Here is a 19,023-nt window from a genome sequence, read left to right as displayed (position 1 = left end):
TGTTTAAAAATGTGTATTAATGGTTTAGAACGTGAAGTTGCAGGACATAGCTAATTTTTAGCATTTATTATTTGAAAAGAGCAGAACCAAATTGTCATGTAACCATGTGGATGCCCAGTCTTAAATTAGTGGTTATGCTGGTGCTTTGCTGAGCAGAACTGAGCATTTTGTAGAAGCAGATGAAAAGTAAAATAGTACCCAGCATAGATGAACATTTGTAGCTTTCGGTAGGAAGTCCTGCAGGGGGTTTCAGATAAAGGGATGGGTATTGCCATTAATCAGGATATCTGTTTTTCAAATTTTCAACCACTTATTTCTTACTACACTCATAGTCTATAGAGTAAAACAACTATACTTTACAGTTTTGGGGTGGTAGATATTTGCAAGCATAACTGGGTGTCTAAATACCGTTTAGCAATGCAAGCCAGGGAGTCTTTTAATTGACTCCAATACAGCACATAAAGCTGATGTTAAACCATATCTTCTCCACTGAGGTTTGCAGGTAGTAAAATGAGTTCTGGCTGAAGCCAGGTGGCAGGTGTAACTCTCTATATGTACATAAAATTATAGTAATTTGGCTTCTTATGACATTTTAGCTTTTAAAAATATTTTTTATAATGAGTATAATGGAAGTAAGCAAGTATTATTTTGATCTTGTGAATAAGCTTAGAAAAAGGTTAAATGATTCATAATTCACCTTTTAAATAGTATTCACTGAGAAACTTCAGCAAGGAAAAGATCTGAGAACTATTTTCAGAGTTCTCCAGTCATGGCAGATTTGCAGACCAAGATGCAACATGCTGAAGTTAACATGTGCATGGCAAGAAATGGGGAGCCAATATCCAAACATGATACCTTTTTTGATAATTTTAATGAAATTAATGGATTTTTTTTTGCTGCAAATAGTCTTACTTAAGATGGTTTACAAGTACGATTAAGCATAGAAATACAAGACGTGAATATCAAGTGGTAAGATGCGTCTTCCTGCTCTCAGTTTTATCTAGACTGTCCCTAACAGATGCTTCTTTGAAAACATTCAGTGATGCAGATTCAGCATTTATATTAATTAGTCTCTGTCAATGCTTAACTATTTTCCTGAGACAAATATCTTCCTTTATTAAAATTCTGTCACTCTGAATTATGCTATTTTTCTTTTTAATAGATAGGTCATTTATGTATTAGAAGACAGATATCAAATTTCCTTCAGTCTTTGCTTTCCTAGACTAAGCAAATTCAGATCCTTCAGCCTCCCCTCAAGCTTGAGTAATCTTTTCTAAACTTTGAGTGGTTTGGTGTGCTGTGAGGGTTTTGGGGTTTTTTATTTGTTTAGGGGTTTGTTTGGGTTTTTTTCTTCACCTTTTCCAGTCTCTCTCCAGTTAATTTATATATTTCTTAAAGGTCTGGTTTTCAGGTACAGGTAGTTTATTTAGCAGTGCCAATAAAAATTACTACAACGAGTGCCTCTTTAATTCATCTTCTGTCCACTTTATCTGCTGTATTTTAGCATATTTGTGTATCCTATCCTTTAACATTTTTGTGTAGGATTGAAAAGTTCGTCTTCTAGCCCTGGTATTTTCCTAATAAATGGTTCTGTAGTGGTCTCAACCAGTTATTACTCTCCTGTTTGCAAGCAGCTGTAATGCAGTACTGTCGCACAGTTTGCACCTGCCATTTGACTTCAGGAGCGTTAAGTTTCTCCAAGTGATGTGATAAGACTCTGATCACCCGTCACTGAAAACAGTATGGGTTTGAAGTCAGAGAATTGCTCTGATATAAATCCGATGTGGTGCGTACTGTCACCAGTGCTTTTGCTCTACTAACTCAGAAAATAGAGACAGAGCTGTAGTATCTCCACACCGTACTGTGCAGACACAACATGGCTTTATGGTTACCTCCTACACCCTGTCGTGGATAGGAGACTGGTAATCTCTTAAGTCTTAACATATAAGCCTAGTAGCTCTGTAACCCGTATTTCTGAGGAGGGAAACTGTGTTGTGGGTCTCTTCATAGCTTGATTTATGCTTATCTGAATTACTCTCTGTGTGAAAAGATTAGTGAATGGCAGTTCTGTTACAGATAACATGCAGTTCCCCAACTATCAGTCATGAACAGAACGTGTGCTTTGGCAGCAGGTCATAGCAGTTTGCTTAATCTTTTGGATACAAAGGGTAAAAGGTCTTGCTTCTGACCTCTGCTGAGTCTGTGCCTTGCTCATGCACCTCTTCTGTCCCCAGGAAGGTCCGTGAATCAATCTTTAGTTGACACTCTCGGGCCACCTTCAGCTTTTGGCTCCAGCAGCGACTGTGGCTGGGTATAGCACAGTAGCGTAGCAACAGCTTCAAAATACAGACCTGTATTGTCTAGGAAATTGTTACTGCACAGCGATTGCAGCAATAGCAAATACAATGTAAATATGTGGGTCGTAGTGAGAGAAAACTAAACCAGGATTTATTTACTCATTTCTTTTTCTTATAGTTTTCTTTTTGTGACTCCCTCTTTGATGTTCTGAAAATAAGACTGTTATCCCAGTCTGGTTTGTTTTCTTTTGAAACATCTCAGTTCCTTTTGTTACATTTTAGGGAAGGAAAATGTTTGGATTTGTGGATTGATTACTTTTTTGCTGTCCCTGACAACTTATCTATGTAGCAGTACTGTCAAAATGGTTTCTGTCCAATATAGAGGGATTTGTACTTTTGTTTATTGCAGAAGTACCTAAAGAGCAGCTCTGCTGAGGCTGATGTTTTACAAACACTAAGTAATAGACAGTCCCTGCAAAGCAACTGGTAATATGTAAATTATTTTGGAATCTGCAAGAAGAAAGATGCTTTTTGGCTCTGCTCTTTGTTTTCTTTAGCTACCAAGGGTTGGATTTGGCTCACCTGACCTAAGGTGTGTCTGTAAGCCATTAACTACATCTCTGTAGGATATCTAGGCTCTCTTTGCAGCAAAAACTATTTGAAATAGTGCAGTGGGATGTTAATTCATGTGGCCAAGTGTAGGCATCAGCTGCAGGGTGAGGTTAGTTGTTCTGTAGACTCCATTCATTGAATCAAGTAGGGGCCTGATTCAGTTTTCCAACCAGTGCTGTTTCCAGGCAATGATCTTTTTAGATGCCTTAAGGTTTCCCTCCTGGCTTCCAGCTGCCTCTGCAGAAGTCCATGGTTGTCCCATAGATCCTTTCTCATATATGTTTACATATTTCCTCAGCTATCCTAGGGACTCTCAAATGCTTCCAGATATGTAGGTTTAGACAACTGAATCAAGCCATAAACTTTCACTGCAGGCAATGGCATGGTCACCTGAAGTTAAACAAACTGAATGCCACCAGTGACAGTTTAAATACAAAGCCTGGATTACTAGATTAGACTAGAAGGTAATTCTGATAATGGGTATCTGGAAACAAACTCCAGACTGACTCCCCCCCCACCCCGGCTATTTGATTTTCTCTTTTTTTTTTTTTTTTTTTTCCCCATGTCCACACTCAGAAACAGTGTAACAGTGAACAAACAGCAATGTTGGACAGTTTGGCTGTTCACTGGACAATCTAATTTAATCAGATAAAATCATCTGATACATTTTAGCATCTTTCCAAGACTGAGAACCAGCACTTTCTTTAACTTCAGTCAACCTTTATCCTTTTCTTAACAGCAACCTCTGTAGATGTTTCTTTCAACTACATTTGTAGTTACTTTTTATTTTAGACACCATAGTGGAAGAGAAAAGACAACTGAATTTAAAAGGTTTGAATTCCTAGGTACCAGTTCAAACACAGCTTAAGATCTTAATTGTGAAAAGAAAATCTGCTTTGTTTCTTTGGGTCATAAAACCCAGTATTGAAGGGAAATTTTCCGCTGTTCTGCAACTGGTACGTGAGAAATATTTTCAGTGTTCTCTCATACACTCTGATGGTGGCTGAAAGGGAACATCTGAATATTTTTCTGTATCAGTGGTAATTTTTTAAATATTTAAAACTGCTTAATGGCAAATGTTAGGAACCTGTATGAAACTACCTTCCACGGGGGGGAAAAAAAAAAAAGGAGACAGCACTAAAATGAGTCATTGATTTGTTTTCTGCAGGTGTGATTTTTATATTTAGACATCTAGATGATTCTTTCAATATAAATTAATGATACAATTATGGTTGACTTTTTACTGTTGGTACGTCTCTGATAATGTAAGACGTCAGTGACCTTCATGAAGTTGTAACGATACATTTGGGAATAGATGAGAAGCGAATTTATTAGTGCACAGGTCTGGTTTCAGTATAGGCAAGCAGCGTTTGAAAAAAGGGTTTTGATTCACAAGTTAATTGATTTTTCTGTTGCAAGTTCCATGCAGTCACCTCAAAGCAGTCTACAAGTGTTAATGAAATAAATCTCGAAAACACATCTTTGAGAGAAAACCCAATATGTTCCTGCTTATATGTTCATAAAAAATGGGGCACAGAAAGGTAAATATCTTTGCACACTCACCAAGATGATTTTTTTGTTTGTTTGTTTTGGGTTCCTGGTAATCTGAAAAAAATTTTATGGAGGTGACCTATTGGGACATGAAATAGAGCCCGTTTCTGTCACAAACAGCCTCATCATATAATACATGATTCATAAAGGTCGATTTAAAAACTAAGTGGCCGTTGTTACTCATTTTGGAAATCTGCTTCAGAACATCACTGCTCTGATGGTTTGACACCTTGCTCTCATTTCCAAATGACATTTATTCACGTGCAGCTAATGCATCCTCGTACTTGTGCCAGAATTGTCCATTAGCATTCATTTTTTCATTTAGTGCTTTTTAAAATCAGTTTAGCCTTAGACATCCACAGATGTTTTAGGGCTAAACCAGCCAATCTTTTTGTCTCCATTTCTGCCAGTCATCATAGTAATCCCCTTCTGCACATATCTTCTTTCCACAAAGGTGCCTTTTTTTTTTTTTTTTTTTTTCACAGCTGCATCCTGTCTCAGATTGCTTCTACTTTTATAGCTAGACTAAACAAGCAGCAAAAAGATTCTTTTAATAACCTCCTGGTTTAAGTTACCTATGATTGTTTAAGTAAACACATCATTCTATTTGAGGTGAAATGTCCTGATGTAAACATTTTAGAGTCACTCAGAAAAAGCTTCATTAATTTCTTGGTGCCTTTCACAATTTTTCACTTATCCTGACCCCTGTTTTCCTTTCAGCAACAATAATGTTTTTCTATCAACATTTGTAAGTTCCCCTAGTCTACCTGCAGAGCGCCAGCAGGACATTGGTGTTAAGAGTGCTCACAGGTACTGGTCGTGAATCTTAAGTTCAACAGTTTCAGAGGGCTTCTCTCTGGATCCTTAACTGACATTTAGATGGGGTTGTTCACTTGTCTATGCTACTGCTTTTTGGGAAATTGGCATCTGAAGCTCGTCACTATATACCCGTAGCTTGAGGACTGGTTGGAAGCAAATGGAAAGAGTGGAAACTTTGCATCTGAATATATATGTATATAATCTCTCTTCTGACAACCTCTGCTCACATGTATTTGTACCATTTTTTGATTTATTTTAAAATTTATTTAATTAAAAATCTGCCCAACAGAAGTGTTTTATACTTGCCCCAGATTTATACTTCCTCTGTAGATATGTGCATCCTTATCTGCAACAGTGATACTTCGGTGGCCCCTCATTGCAAGAGGGTCTCTGTTAGCCAGAAATGGCATGTGACTGGTTAGTGAAGTGTCTAAATGATACTGGCAAGCCCTCATTAAATAGGAATACCAGGAGAAATAATTTAAACTTATAAAATTGGGGTTTTTTTAATGTCATTAGAGGTTCTTCTTAATTTTAATGTTTATTAGCTAGGAATTTCCAGATAAGTACCGGAGAAAATAATTCAGGAATCCTGAATTTCATGAAGTAGACTTGCTGACCTGAGAGTCCAGTTTTTTGGTTTTTATTTTTTATTTTATTTTACTATCACACTGTGATTCAGGCATGGAAGGTAACCTTTCCTGCACATATCATGGGCTTTTATTCACAGTCCATCAAGAAGGCCCATTAAGAATGAAGACTGCACTCTTTTATATCAGTTTGTGCTTAGACATCCTCATATGTTTTTGGGCTAAACCCAGTTTATCCCAGTTGTTTAAAAAAAAGGTTATCCAAGAGGTCAGTGCTGCAGCATGCTGAATGCTCTGATGCTTATCCATAAAGAGTATAAACTACATGCCTAATGTTATAGCATCTAAGAACTTTAATTCACATTTTCTCAATCATTTTAAAATAATGAAATTATGTTTCTGCTTAAATACTTCAGGGGTTTGGGAACAGGAAGAATAGGAAGCAGGGCTTTTTTTTTTTAAAGCTGATGAACGTTTAGAGAAGAATCATAGTGTTTAAGTAAGAGGGAGTTCAATGGACAACACTGAAATGCCATCTTTTGCTTTATGAAGATAGAGAGCTTACCTAATTTAAAAAGTTGTCATGTAGAGAAACTACAGACAAATTTAGATGTAAGGTATGAAACTATGAGAAACCAATAGCTATATTTTTATTTCAACATCTAATGTTTCAGTCTCTGTCATTTTGGGGACTAAAGAAAATTAAACTTGTCAGTTCAGACAAATATCATAAAGGGCTATAGGGCAAGTATTTTTAATCAAGTGATTCAGTGTGGATCATGGTTAATATGCTGTTTGCTCAGTCTTGGTGAGATTTCAGGGTTATTTCTAAATAGTAGCATGCTTGGACTGAAAATGTAAGCTGTGCTGAAATTAATGAGAGTTTTGCACTGATTCAGTGCAGACAGGATATTACTCAAGATACTTTGATGCCTACTCTGTACATGCAGTTTGAAGATTGTTTGGATTTGGGCATTCATCTGTGTAAAATTAATGAAGTCTGTTTTAATGATTGACTGTCAGACAGAAGATTTCTTGAACACTGGTCGGAACTGCTTGCTTTTCTCTTTCCATGTGGGGATAGATATTGAATATGGAGAAGGATTAATTCTTACTTTGGCTAGAAATGGCCATTCACAAACCTCCAAGACTATCTATTTGAATTAAACATCCCAGCACTCAGCATAGACTGTGCTAAGGAATTAATCCAGTCTAAATTTCTAGGAGGTCAGTCGTTAAGTTGCAGATCATCTAACAGGGAACTCTGATGCCCTGTTAAATCTGACCAGTCACCATCTGAGAAAGAGCCGCTTTCTCATCTGGGGAAGTGATTCAAGTACTTTAACATGTTCCTGTGAAAAACAACTGCTGGAGGCTGGGTGGAATCAGGGCATCTCACACGGCCCTGGAGGTCTATGACTGAGCAGTCTAACCCCACCATCAATTTCTCAAAGCCTAAAGTTACTACAGGGTCATATTTCTGTGGAAAGATACTGAACAAATATACTGGACAAAGGTCCAGTATCAAAAATCTGTTAGATACCATGTGACCTGTTTTGAAGAGGCACCAGTCTTCACTTTGGTGAGCACATGTGATATAATCAGTGATAAATAGTTTCTAGTTACATAGTGCATAGTTACATGGTGGCATAAAAAGAACACCTTTGTAAAAACCACACAGATTGTTTTACATATCTATCATACCGCAGGATTGTGTACTTCGTTGACCTTTATGAGGCACTTTAAATTTACTTATTTTCACCAACTGTAGGTAGGATGCGTGTCTGTTGAATCAGTAACTTCACCATGGTCCTAACTATTCCTGTACTTTGGTGTACTAGCACTTTGCCATGTTAACGAGCCCATATGACAAACAGCAGAAGTTTGAAGCAGCAAATTCACAGTCATGTGGCTCCTCCCTGTGAGATTGCAGAGAATGAAGTTTGGACGGGAGCAGAGTTTCTTGCAGGCATCGGGCGCTGATTGGCCCCACGCACCGCGGCTGATAACAGCTAAAAATAGCACTGGTATAAAAGCCCAGCGAGCAGCACAGCTGCCCTGGCATTCCCTCCTCGACTGCCAGCGAGGGAGGAGACGGTGTTCTCCAAGTCCCTGCAAATATGTGACCAAAGAACATTCTGCTACTTAATTCCACTTAACAATTAACTTGTCAAATAAAGACACAAGGGACTGTGTGACTCATGGGGAAGTAACCAAGTTCTACTTTAAAAAGAAAAAGACACAAACTGAAGACGAGATTTTCCAAGCAGATTTTCTGAGCAGAGCGTGGCAGGTGGGCCGGTGGAATGTCTTTGGAAGTGTGCCTGCAGAATATCTGTGGTTTTATGTACAAGAACATTGTACTTGTGTAAATATAATCACATAATCTCCCATATAGGGAGCATACTCTGCGACAATGGAATTCTGAACACTTTGAAAAACAAATGTGTTTTTATTTGACAATGGTTTGACTGGGCTGGCATTGAAGACTTCAGGAGTCTATTCTTAGGCTTGCTGTTGATTCTGGGGAAACCAGGTCACTTCCTTGCATTCTGTTCCCTTTCAAGCTCTGCCTGTCTTCTGTTTTAAACTGTAGACTTTGGGGGAAGTGACTTCAGTTGATTGCATCGGAAGATAAACCTTTGGATGTCTGAAGTGCTTTGGATGAATAAAGACAGCAGACACCTGTGTTGAAGAGCTCCCCTTTTAAAGTCTGGCAAAAGTTACATTGAATTGAAATAGGGTGTAATCAGGGAAAGCATTAGGAAGTCTTAAAAATAGGTGGCAGTATCAGCCCTATCAATAGTAAACTATTCCCTCATGTATTAATTCCAGTTGCTCTGAGTCCTCCTCTTTGATTTTGTGAAGCATTTCACTATGGAATTTGTATGGCTGGATTTCCTTTCAGTTTAGTTATAGTATTTTTTTTGTTTGTTTGTTTATAATAATATACTACAAGGTTTATGATTTCCTACAAGATTGATAGATGACCTGGCTAACTTGCCTTCAGTTTCGATTCGTGATACTTGATGTTCTGAAAAGGTCACTTATAATTGCTTAGCCATTTTCCCTTTCATAAGAATATACAATTACCTTTTATTTTCTTAATTGATACATCTCTCATAGCAAATGAGATAATTGCAGAGGATGTTGGTTTAGTGGTTCTGTAGACTAAAGTCTTCTTTTTCTGGTCAGGAGACCCAGCATGAGCAGAAGTAGTAGAAAGTCCCACACAGGGGCTTCCACCTAGTTGAGACACAGAGCTGAGAGGAGTCAATCCTTACAGTACACTTGACTTCACCCTTTGGAACTCTGGCTTTCCTGTCTGGAAGTCAATTTTCTCTGTTAAAGTGTAGCCAAGAGGTAACCTGAGAGTCTCTTACTGGTGCCATCCTCTGCAGGAGGAATTACGCTTTCTCTCAACATTATGATATATACCTTTATATATATTTATGAATTATTCTGGCATCAACTCTCCTTGCTGTCAGGAGAGTTTACTACCCATTCCCAAGAATGGGTAGTAAAGGGCTCCATATCTCATTAGCACTTTTCTAACTGATTTAGGTCTCCTGGGAAAACCTAGTCCATTTTCCAGAGTTGTATCCTAGTTGTCACCAAGGTTAGAGCAGCAAGACTGCAAAGTCGACTCTGGGTTTTGACATTTCAATGATCTCTGAGGTTGCTTCCAGGCATTACAGCCAGTGACCAAGGGCCCACACCTTCCTCATAAAAGTGATACCTGCTACGTGCTCTGTGAAAATTTTGTGATTTCAGGAAAAAATGAAAAATTCTAAGTGAAAAAAAATCTTACATCTTTCTGGTTAGACTACCCAGTATTCCCAAGTCTGACAGACTCAAACAAGACCCCATAGCTCTTCAGACTGTGCTCAGAGCTGAATTTCACACTAAGATTTACTTTCAGTCTTAAGCTCAGCTCTTCTTTAAGAATTGCCACTACTGTCTTTCACTTAAGGATGTGGGACGTGGTCTCTGAAGTCTTCATAACCTGCATGTGGTGGTCACCAGTGGAAGTCAACTAACTTGAAAGTGTAGTTGCAGCAGAGGGGTTCACATCTGTGCTTAACTAAACACATTGCTCCGATTCATCCTGGTGGTCTGCATTAACTCTGAGGTGAAAAGGGTCCTCAAGCAACAAAAAACTAAAATGAGATATCACCAAGTCAGTGCTTCAAGATGTTGAACTCTTACTTTGAAGAAAGAAGGGGAAAAAAACCCCAAACGACCCACCATTCATTTAATAACAGCTTGAGGTGATGCACCAAGGAAAGTGAGCTTGTTCACTGGCAAACTTTGTGGAAACTTTATCACAGAAGTACCAAAAGGTGAAATGAAAAATGAATGAGGGCAATTTTCTAAGGAGAATGGAAGAGTTATACAGTTCACTGTAAGACTGAAGGTCAGCCAGCTGCATTAACCCAGGCGTACAGCACTGCCATTGATGAGGTGGACCGTAATGTATTCAGAGGCTAAACTTTGCTGCCATGAAGAGAGATGTAAAGATGTTGATCCCTGCTATTTCATACTGAACAAGCGTGGGTTTATCAGGGAGCCAAAAGGCAGAAGCCCTTTTCTTAAAGCCAAATAGTTTGTACGCCACAGAGGATCCTGTAATCCGCTTGCAGATCCACGCACGTAACCTGCTGTGCAGGTACATTATGGCTTCATCTGGCACAGCTAAATGTCACTGATGCCAGCATCTGAACTCATGGGAACTAGTCTGAGTCATGAGTAATTTCAGACTGAGTTGCTGAAGGCTTCATATTTTAGAAATAATGTGCATCAGAATTTAGAAAGTAATCTCTGCTTTCGGCCAAATTGTTTGCCAAACAACAGAGTGAATAGAAATGTATCCAATGAAATCGGCAGCAATTGTGCATTCTTTGGGCCTTTATTTACTGGGGGGAATCGAAGCCTAGCCTGAGATCTGCAGGAGTTGTACATGCCATTTTGAACACTTCCTGTAAATAATAATTCATAAATTGGGATTGGAGTAGTGTGTTGTGTGCTGCTCTTTTGCCTGGGGTGATTTAATCCTAGTTTGCATGCACATACTTCAAATCCTAATTAATTTAGACTTAATTTATGACAAGAAGCATTCTGAGAAATGAACAGAAATAATCTAAATAGGGACTTGCACTAAAAACACTTGTAAATTAAGACCGGGACATGCATTACTTACTCTGTTGCAGACTTGTAAGTAAAATCATATAATTTTAGTTCTGTGACAGCAGTGGGTCAAAATAATGGGTATATCACACCTACCTGGTGGTGTTTTTCTTCATCATGCTTAACAGTATGGAGGATTTGTTTTGAAAAGCAAGGCCTGAGGATATCTACATTCCTCCTTTCATCAGCTACATTATCCATATAGCCCACAGTTCAGGACAATCCGTAATGCTCTCCATTGTATCCTCTACAATGCCACTTTCCAGAGCGGTCTCAGTCCTGTTTGGAAGTATCTTTTGTTTTTAATTGAAATGACAGTTTTGGAATGATAGTAAAATAATGAAATAAAGGAATAAACCACTGCCCTCTAGAAGCCTCTCTACTGAATGCAACATTAGGAGATGATTTTGTACCTTTTAAGTGCCCCTTCCTTATGAATGGTTAGCTGTGACTGTCTCAACACGAGAACTGAGATAATTATCCATAATGAAATCCATCTTCACACTGAACAGCAGTGGGTTTTTCTCTTGAAGTTGTTAATGCTTATTAATGTTACAGCAAAGTTTAATACTGCATCCATGTGAAAACATATATAAAAATAATTTCATGCTTTTGGACTAGAACTTACTTTGCAAAACTCCTGTCTGAACTGATTCTAGTGATCCACCATTCTGTTAAACAGCTGAGTTTCATCCAGAGACCTTTAGAGCTAAAATAATGCATTTTAATAATAAGGTAAAGGAGAGCTGCTGTAGCTCATGGCTATGATGGACTTATAATGTCAGGGGGATGGATATAGAGCGGGCTATCTCAAATCTGACAGTTAATGGAGTGCAAAGTTTTCTGGCCTAGTTTTTGCCATCCCATCCCGTTTCTTGGGACATTCAGGTTGTGTGCCTGTTGTATCACTTGATGTCTTTTGTTCCATGCCCCTGGGCGTGGGACAATTTATAAGATTATAAGAACAAAATCGCCGTTCCTCCTCATTCCATCAAACCAACATATTTTGAGGCAATGTATGTTTCTGGAGTTGAGGGAAAATATCTGCTCAGCCAACCTTGGCACAAGACTAACAAGAAGAGCTTTGTACAACCTTGCATGTCTTGTATGTCTAGGGAGGGGAACGTGCAGTCTGACCCCAAATATCTGAGACAAATCCCTTTTGATTTTTCTGAATATTTAACAAGACTTGATAGTGACGGATTGTAATTCAAAAGGAAATTAAAATTATTGGATTGATTCCTTGCATTTGTTAACTTGTTAAATAAATAACATGTCGAAGCTACTAGCATGCAATAAATGCAGTTGTTAATTACCAGTAATTCAGAACTATCCCCGGAAGGTGTATTTTCATAATCCATTCAAGGATGTTGGTTTAGTACCTGTTTGCTGCTTAGTTGTGGTTTTTTAGGCAACTAAGCAGTTAAATAATTCCCAGGTAAAATCATAGCCCCAAATACCATTTACTGTAGCTGCACCAAGATTTCACTTTGTCTTTTCATCCATAATGGAGGTTTATTCACAACAGGAAGAATGTCACCTGTGTCATATAAAACTTATGCTGCCCTGCTCTCAGAGGATGAGCTGGGTGGCAGCACCAAGTGAGCACGGGGGGATGGATGCGCTCATTGCCCTGATCCTTCTTGGTAACTTAGCGGTCTGCTGGAGAACTCCACGATAGAATTACATTCTGGATGCTTGGCCTCTGCTTCACCCCCTCGGGACAAATCTTTGCTGGAAGTGAAGCTTACATCAGGCTTGTGAAAGCTGATAGTGTGTCAGAGTTCACCTACAATAGAGGTCTTATGTGGTGGAGACGTGGCGGTTCCTTTTCTGAAGCTGTCCTCTTCTTTTATTAATGGGATGATGTGCTCATATTCATTTATATATCTCATAAACCTCAAACTATAATGACTGGGCTTGTGAAGAGTTCATAATTCAGTGTCTAAAGTTCTTGTACGTAACTCAAAGCCTCTGCTACTTCTGACTTATGAGAAAATAATAGGCCAAACTAAGCGACTCATTCTTTGCAGTAAAATGAGAGTGTACTAATTATTTATCAGTACCTTACCCTTAATTTGGCTGAAGAAAGAGCTGATTTCATAACACAAAACAGAGCCGTGTAGACAATAATAACCATTATAGTCAAAAAGGTTCCACCCAGATGTAAGTGATAAGTCAGTTTTATATGACAGCAAAGCAGTAAATGCATGAATAGATTCCTGAAGTAGTACATATATATATATATATATATTTCCTCCTACTCACTACCTCCTACAGTGTTTATCTTAAATTCAGCTTTCAGAAGCTATTTTAAAAACCACAACATTTATACGAACAAGGACTCTGTTTTGCGTGGTCTCTTCTAGGGATTATATAGGAAGATTTTTGAAAATCAGAGGGTTTTTTTAAGGTGGGCTGGGTTATTCTCTCTGTGGATACCTGCAAGCACAGCTGGAATATCAGATGTGTGGTGTTCACACTACAGCTTCTGTAGCCTCTGGGTACCCCGTATCAAGTCTAGGGGCAGGGGATGAGTGCAGGGTGGTGCCTCATGGGTGAAAGCGGATGGATGGGGAAGGGACCTTCCAGAGGCACTGCTGCCCAGAAGCATCTTGAACCAGATGGGATCTGGCCCATTCCTGCAGTAGCTTATATCTGGGTCAGGATGGAAACGGCTTCAGGGCATCTTAGCTCCCTTTCTCTGTATTGCACAGTTTCCCTTCTGCTTTACTGAGCCTCAGCACAATAATCTTCGTCTTGCAAACTAATTATAATACACCACTAAACCCAGACAGTAATTGGGAAGGAAGGATTTAAATGTTTTGACACGTTGAGTCTCTACCAGAATTGATACATCTAGAGTTTAACTTTCAGAAACGCAAGGCACGCACAACTTCTGAAGTGGGAGATGACACGTGCATAGAAATCAGGCACTAAAGCCACAGATTTCTTTTACTTAATTACAGTGGGATTTGACTGACTATTATAATGTTTTTATCTGAGCTTGTTACTCTGGGCTCTCTTTATTAGCAGTGGAAAAAAGTAGGCACTTCTAGGGCACATTTTTTCATTCTAAAATAGATATCTAAATAGGTCACATGCATCACATCTTATAAGTGCCGATATCTTGAATGCTGATTTTAATTAAACATTTTGGTTTAGCATTAGTGGTATTAACCTCCTTACTGTTCTCATAGATGGCAGTATTTTCTCTTCCAGAGGTGATATATACACTCATGTGATATAGATTGTTCAAAGCAGTTCAAACCTGTATCAAAGCAGTGTTTTCAATGAGGCTGGAGCTACAGGTAACCTCAGTCAAGATGACCCACTTCCCATTGTTTCCAGGAGCCCTCATTAAAGGGAAATTATGTTGTTACGTGAGGTGCTAAAGCAAAACAATTTTTCAGCAAAAACAAAAGCTTACAGTCGTGGAGTTGATAACATATTTAGGCATGCATTTTAGAGATATGGCAACTACACTTATGTTTTTGGCAGTCTTTTATAACTGTAATATATAATTACAATGCAATGATTCTTTTTGCCACATGTAAGTACACTTAGCCCATGTCCTTGGAAGTTTGCCGGTAGGCCTAAGAATAATTATACTATAAATGTTTGGTAATTAATGTGCCTAGTCCAAAAATTACATGTAAAAATTTGAAATCAAAGGAGTAATAACACTTAATTCTCTTATAGTTAACCTTCCAGTTATTTGAATGAGTGCTAATTAGATCTAAAAACCATAAGCACACTTTTACACTAATTATAATGTTGATTATGTTGTAATTACAGTTGCAAGAGCATAATGAGATTTACTTGTTAACTGTTTCAGTGCTTCATGGAGTGCACATGAGACAGCTGTTGTGGGAAATTCCCGTAGAGCTTACCCAAAGAGCCACAGAGATGTTGGCTGCTACTGCTCTGGACCCGTGTCAAATGCCTAGAGGTCACGGGAGGGAATTAAAGATCATCACGAAAGCCCACAGCTAAGAGCACTTTCTGGAAAGGCGAGTGTTTGATCGTGTCAAAACCATACCCGAAAGGCCTCTCTATGTCAGAAGGAGAAGGTAAAACTGCTCGTGTCTGATGGTGCAAGCTGCCAACAGCCTGTGAGCCAGAGCTGCGGCAGTCCCGAAACAGGGGCAGTGAGCAGGGGGGGCAGAGGCGCAGGAAGGGGCTTCCCGAGGGCAGGAGGGCACCAAGTCCCACCAGGCAATGATGACAGTGAAGAGGAGGTCCTACCCAGCCCCTTTGCCTTTGTCTGCTCTCCCCTCCTGTGCCAGCACTCCCTTCCTCCACGCCTTTTAGCTGTGTCAGGCCTTTCTGTCCTGTACCACATCTCGCTTAGGGTTGCTGTGTGGCGACCTCTGAGTCACGCAAGGAATGCAGGGCGAAGGAAGGGAGTATGGATGATGACAGTATGTCAATGGCAGGCTGAGGCCCTTCAAAGTTCTCTTCCATACTCCACTCCAGCATATCATCAGTCTCCTGTCCCACCTCTACAATCAACACCCTGAGGGACACACTGAGAAATAGTTATGGGACCCAAATATTTTAGTTTCCCAGGGCCCTGAAGCTCTTCGTTCCCCTGTGTAACCCCATTCCCGTTCCTCTGCTCCTGAACTCCATCAGGACTGGTGGGACCACGGGGTGTTTCTCTCACCTGAGTATTCAATTTTGGCTTCTGCACTGCTTTGAACTTCATACAGGTGTTTTTGCCAAGGCAGAGCTCTGCTTTTCTGCATGCTCCTTGCACCGATGCAACAGCTACTGCACAGGGTGAAAAAGTTAGGCTCTTTTTTCCTTGCTATTTCTAGCAGTAACAATATTAGGATTTTGAACAGCTAGAGGCAGGAGAAACAACCTTCAGAAAAGAAGGAAAAAACATCACTGTGGCTTAAAGCAATGAAACCAGCCTGCTGTGGACTTCCTTCTTCCCCTGTCACTGATGCTCCCAGCCATAGAATAAGGGAGGGAACAACAGAAACGCTGAAAACAGGCAAGAGCAGAATTATTTGCTCAGAGACTGATCCTGCCGTAGGTACCAGGAGCTTGTCTCCTCCCCTGTGAGTTAACCCCACCCTCTTGTTTTATGCTCTGGGCTATTTTGGGCAGGCAGTGAGAACTGCAGCTCTGACAGATGAGGATACTGTACCAGAGCACAGCAGCACTTGTTGCTCTGAAGAACTACACAGCCGTAACAGGGACTGCTTCTCTGCTGCCTGCCTTTTTTTAATGATTATTATTTATTTATTAACCTACAAACTTGTTTTCTCCACTGGTTTCGAGCTTTATCATTACAAATGATGTTTTAAAAGCTTTGTGAGAGCTGTTTGGAAGGGAAACCTACCCGCTGTGCAGTTGAAACCTCCTTTTGCCACTTAATAGCAGGAGATCAGCTGGTAGCCTTGGGGGTGAAAAATGACAGACTCTGTTCCTGCTAATGGGGAAGGAAAGGACCCTGAAATTGAGCTTTTTGTGAAGGTAAGTTGCACTGTGAACTGGACACTGGTGTGACTCTCGGATCAGCTCAGCTTCTACTGAATAATCAAACTTTAATTTTCTGGCACTGAGCAGAAGTGGCGCTTTGACAGCCTGTTATCTCTTGCACACACGTTCACATTGCTTTCTTCTTCATGACATTAGAATTAGGTAATGTGGAGGGAGAGTCAGAGTTCCTATATTTTATTGTTATTTCTCTCCTCGTGAGTTTGTCCTGTTATTCTTAGCCTGCTGCTTGCAGTGTACTGTGTCCTAACTTTAGGCTTTAGGTTTTTCACTAAGAATCCTGACTTCTCCATTTTTGGGAAGAGAGCATGAAGAGCAGAGGGGTACCATCATTTGGTTCCTCGGCTGAGGCTGTCAGGTCTGAAACACTAACGGACCATAAAACAAAAAGGATTGAGGTAAGCTGGCAGTCTTCTGATTATTTCCTGCAATACTTTTTTTTTTTTTCTCTTAATAAAATGAAAACTAAATCAGTTTTTACTCTCAGTTTCCTCAGCCCGAAGCTCATTCTGATTTTATACAAGGGTAACTGAGAATAGAAACTGATTTAATGAAAAGATAGAAAAGTAACTACACCTGTTATATGGTAGGATTTCAGAATGTTTCAAACTGGGTACATCTATTGGTCTTGGATTATGAAAATCTTACCATTAAAGTCAGTGGCACGGTTCAAACCCATTTCACGTAGTTAATAGCAAACTTCATGCAAAGTCTGTCCTAGTGAAAAGCTCAGATTTTTTGATGTTCAGAGCATGTTTCAAAGCCTCTACGTACGTTGAGGCTGAAATCCACTCTGCTGGTATAAAATGCAGGTGTTTGGTCTCTCTGAGACTAAACCATCCCTGTAAATCAATAGGATTATTATTAATATGCAGGAGTTACATCAGACCCTTTGCAAACAGAGCACTGAATGATTGGGAAAGCAAATTCCAGCCCCTCCCTTCTGTCCGGTTGAGGGTATATAATTGCTTTGTACTCCCTGATGGATATTTTGGGCTGTAAGTTGAAATGTCAGCCACATCCCTGATGTGTATACATGGCCTCTTCACACATCTTCCAAAACCAGTCAGTTCAGGTGCAGCCTTTCTGACCAAGCCAGCATTGAGGTGTTTTTCCCTAGCAAACAGATTTTACAAGAATTTCTGGTTCATAAATGCCCAGTAGATCATCTGTGCAGAGCTTAATGTATTAAAATGGACCTGCATGGGTCCATACATCCAGATACCTTGCCTCTTACAAGTTGTTGCTACAAAAGTGAGTTTAATGGAGATGTTTGTGAGCTAAAACGTAGGTTAGTGGTATTGTTTGGCACTCTGTCATCACAAATGTATTCTGGAATGCAAACCTTTAGCTACTGATTTGTTTTAGCTCCCACACTATTTTATTGAGGCTGATATGGGTGTTTATGATATATGGTTCTTTGACTGCATCAGCTGTTAAAGTGAAGGTCGTTGCTCAGATTCATTGTGTAAAGTTATGGATCCATAAGTTACTGGAAAAAATTTGCACTGCATTCAACTGAGGCATGCCATCAGCTCAAGATTTATAACTCCAGAAAGAACATTTTTAGTAATGTGACTTCCTGCATAATGCATGTTACAGAATTGCATAGAGACTCACATAAAACTTATAATTTGCAGAGCTGGAGCAAAAGAATTAATTGGTATCTTCCTGGAGACTTTCCATTTAGGTTGAAAAATTGCAATTCTTGATGTTTTGGAAAGGTGCCATTAATTTAATTAAAAGTCTAGAAAGTTGTATTGTAAAGTATATAATCAGAGTATTAAATTATACAGCTCAGAAGAGATGAGCTAAAAGTTGAAAAATAGGAGCATATAAGAGAAATATGAACAGATGAAAACTTTTCTGGAGCATGAAATTTAAAAGAATGGAATATTAGTAAGGGGAGATAAACAGGAGGATGATCCAGGAGAGAATCTGCTAAGGAGACGGTGCTTACTCTGTTTTAAGGCTGGAAAGAGGAACAGAAAGGTGGCAACTTCTGGATGAGCATGAGATACTGGGACAAGTGACAAATCTAAATATGCTGGACCATACTTGAGGCAAGTTCTAATAGCAGGAGGTGTTGGGGTCAATGAGTGTTTCATCACTTGATTTTTGTGGAGCTCATACTTCACTCGAGGAAAAGAGTTCTGTCCTGCATCCTTGAATGAGCACACAGCTAGAAAATCCACAGATCATTGAGAAAAATGTAGGGCAGTAGTTGTGGCCTGGAGAAAACTTGTCTTCCACAAGCACAAATAAACCAGAAAGGGTGGTTTTTCACCAGCCTTAGAGTCTCTAATAAAAGCAGTTTCTGTCTCAGGTTAAAAAAAGAAAGGTGTTACACAATTGCTCTATTTCCCTTTTCTATTTAACATCCAGGAGAGCAGGAGCCTTCGAAAGACAAGTAGAGAGATGATTGTAAACAAGAGAGCCGTGCTGTAACCCAA

The 19,023-nt window shown here is 39.4% G+C and overlaps 1 protein-coding gene across 4 annotated transcripts in view; it reads left to right on the top strand.

The window, feature by feature from the left end:
• Window positions 1-19,023, top strand: part of CLIC5 (chloride intracellular channel 5) — an 86,429-nt gene that overhangs the window by 7,130 nt on the left and 60,276 nt on the right. Inside the window, exon 1 of one of the 4 annotated variants that reach the window (XM_074861402.1) lies at window positions 16,215-16,546. The exons of the other annotated variants lie outside the window; for them this stretch is intronic. Coding sequence (XP_074717503.1) covers window positions 16,484-16,546 — 63 coding nt within the window. The 5' untranslated portion in view covers window positions 16,215-16,483. Of the gene's footprint in view, window positions 1-16,214; window positions 16,547-19,023 lie in introns of those variants that run through there. 4 annotated transcript variants of the gene reach the window in all.

Source organism: Strix uralensis, chromosome 3, assembly GCF_047716275.1.
Source record: "Strix uralensis isolate ZFMK-TIS-50842 chromosome 3, bStrUra1, whole genome shotgun sequence".
NCBI classification, from domain to species: Eukaryota; Metazoa; Chordata; class Aves; order Strigiformes; family Strigidae; genus Strix; species Strix uralensis.
The sequence above is the reverse complement of the archived record's forward strand: the minus strand, read 5'-3'. Positions and strand labels throughout refer to the sequence as shown.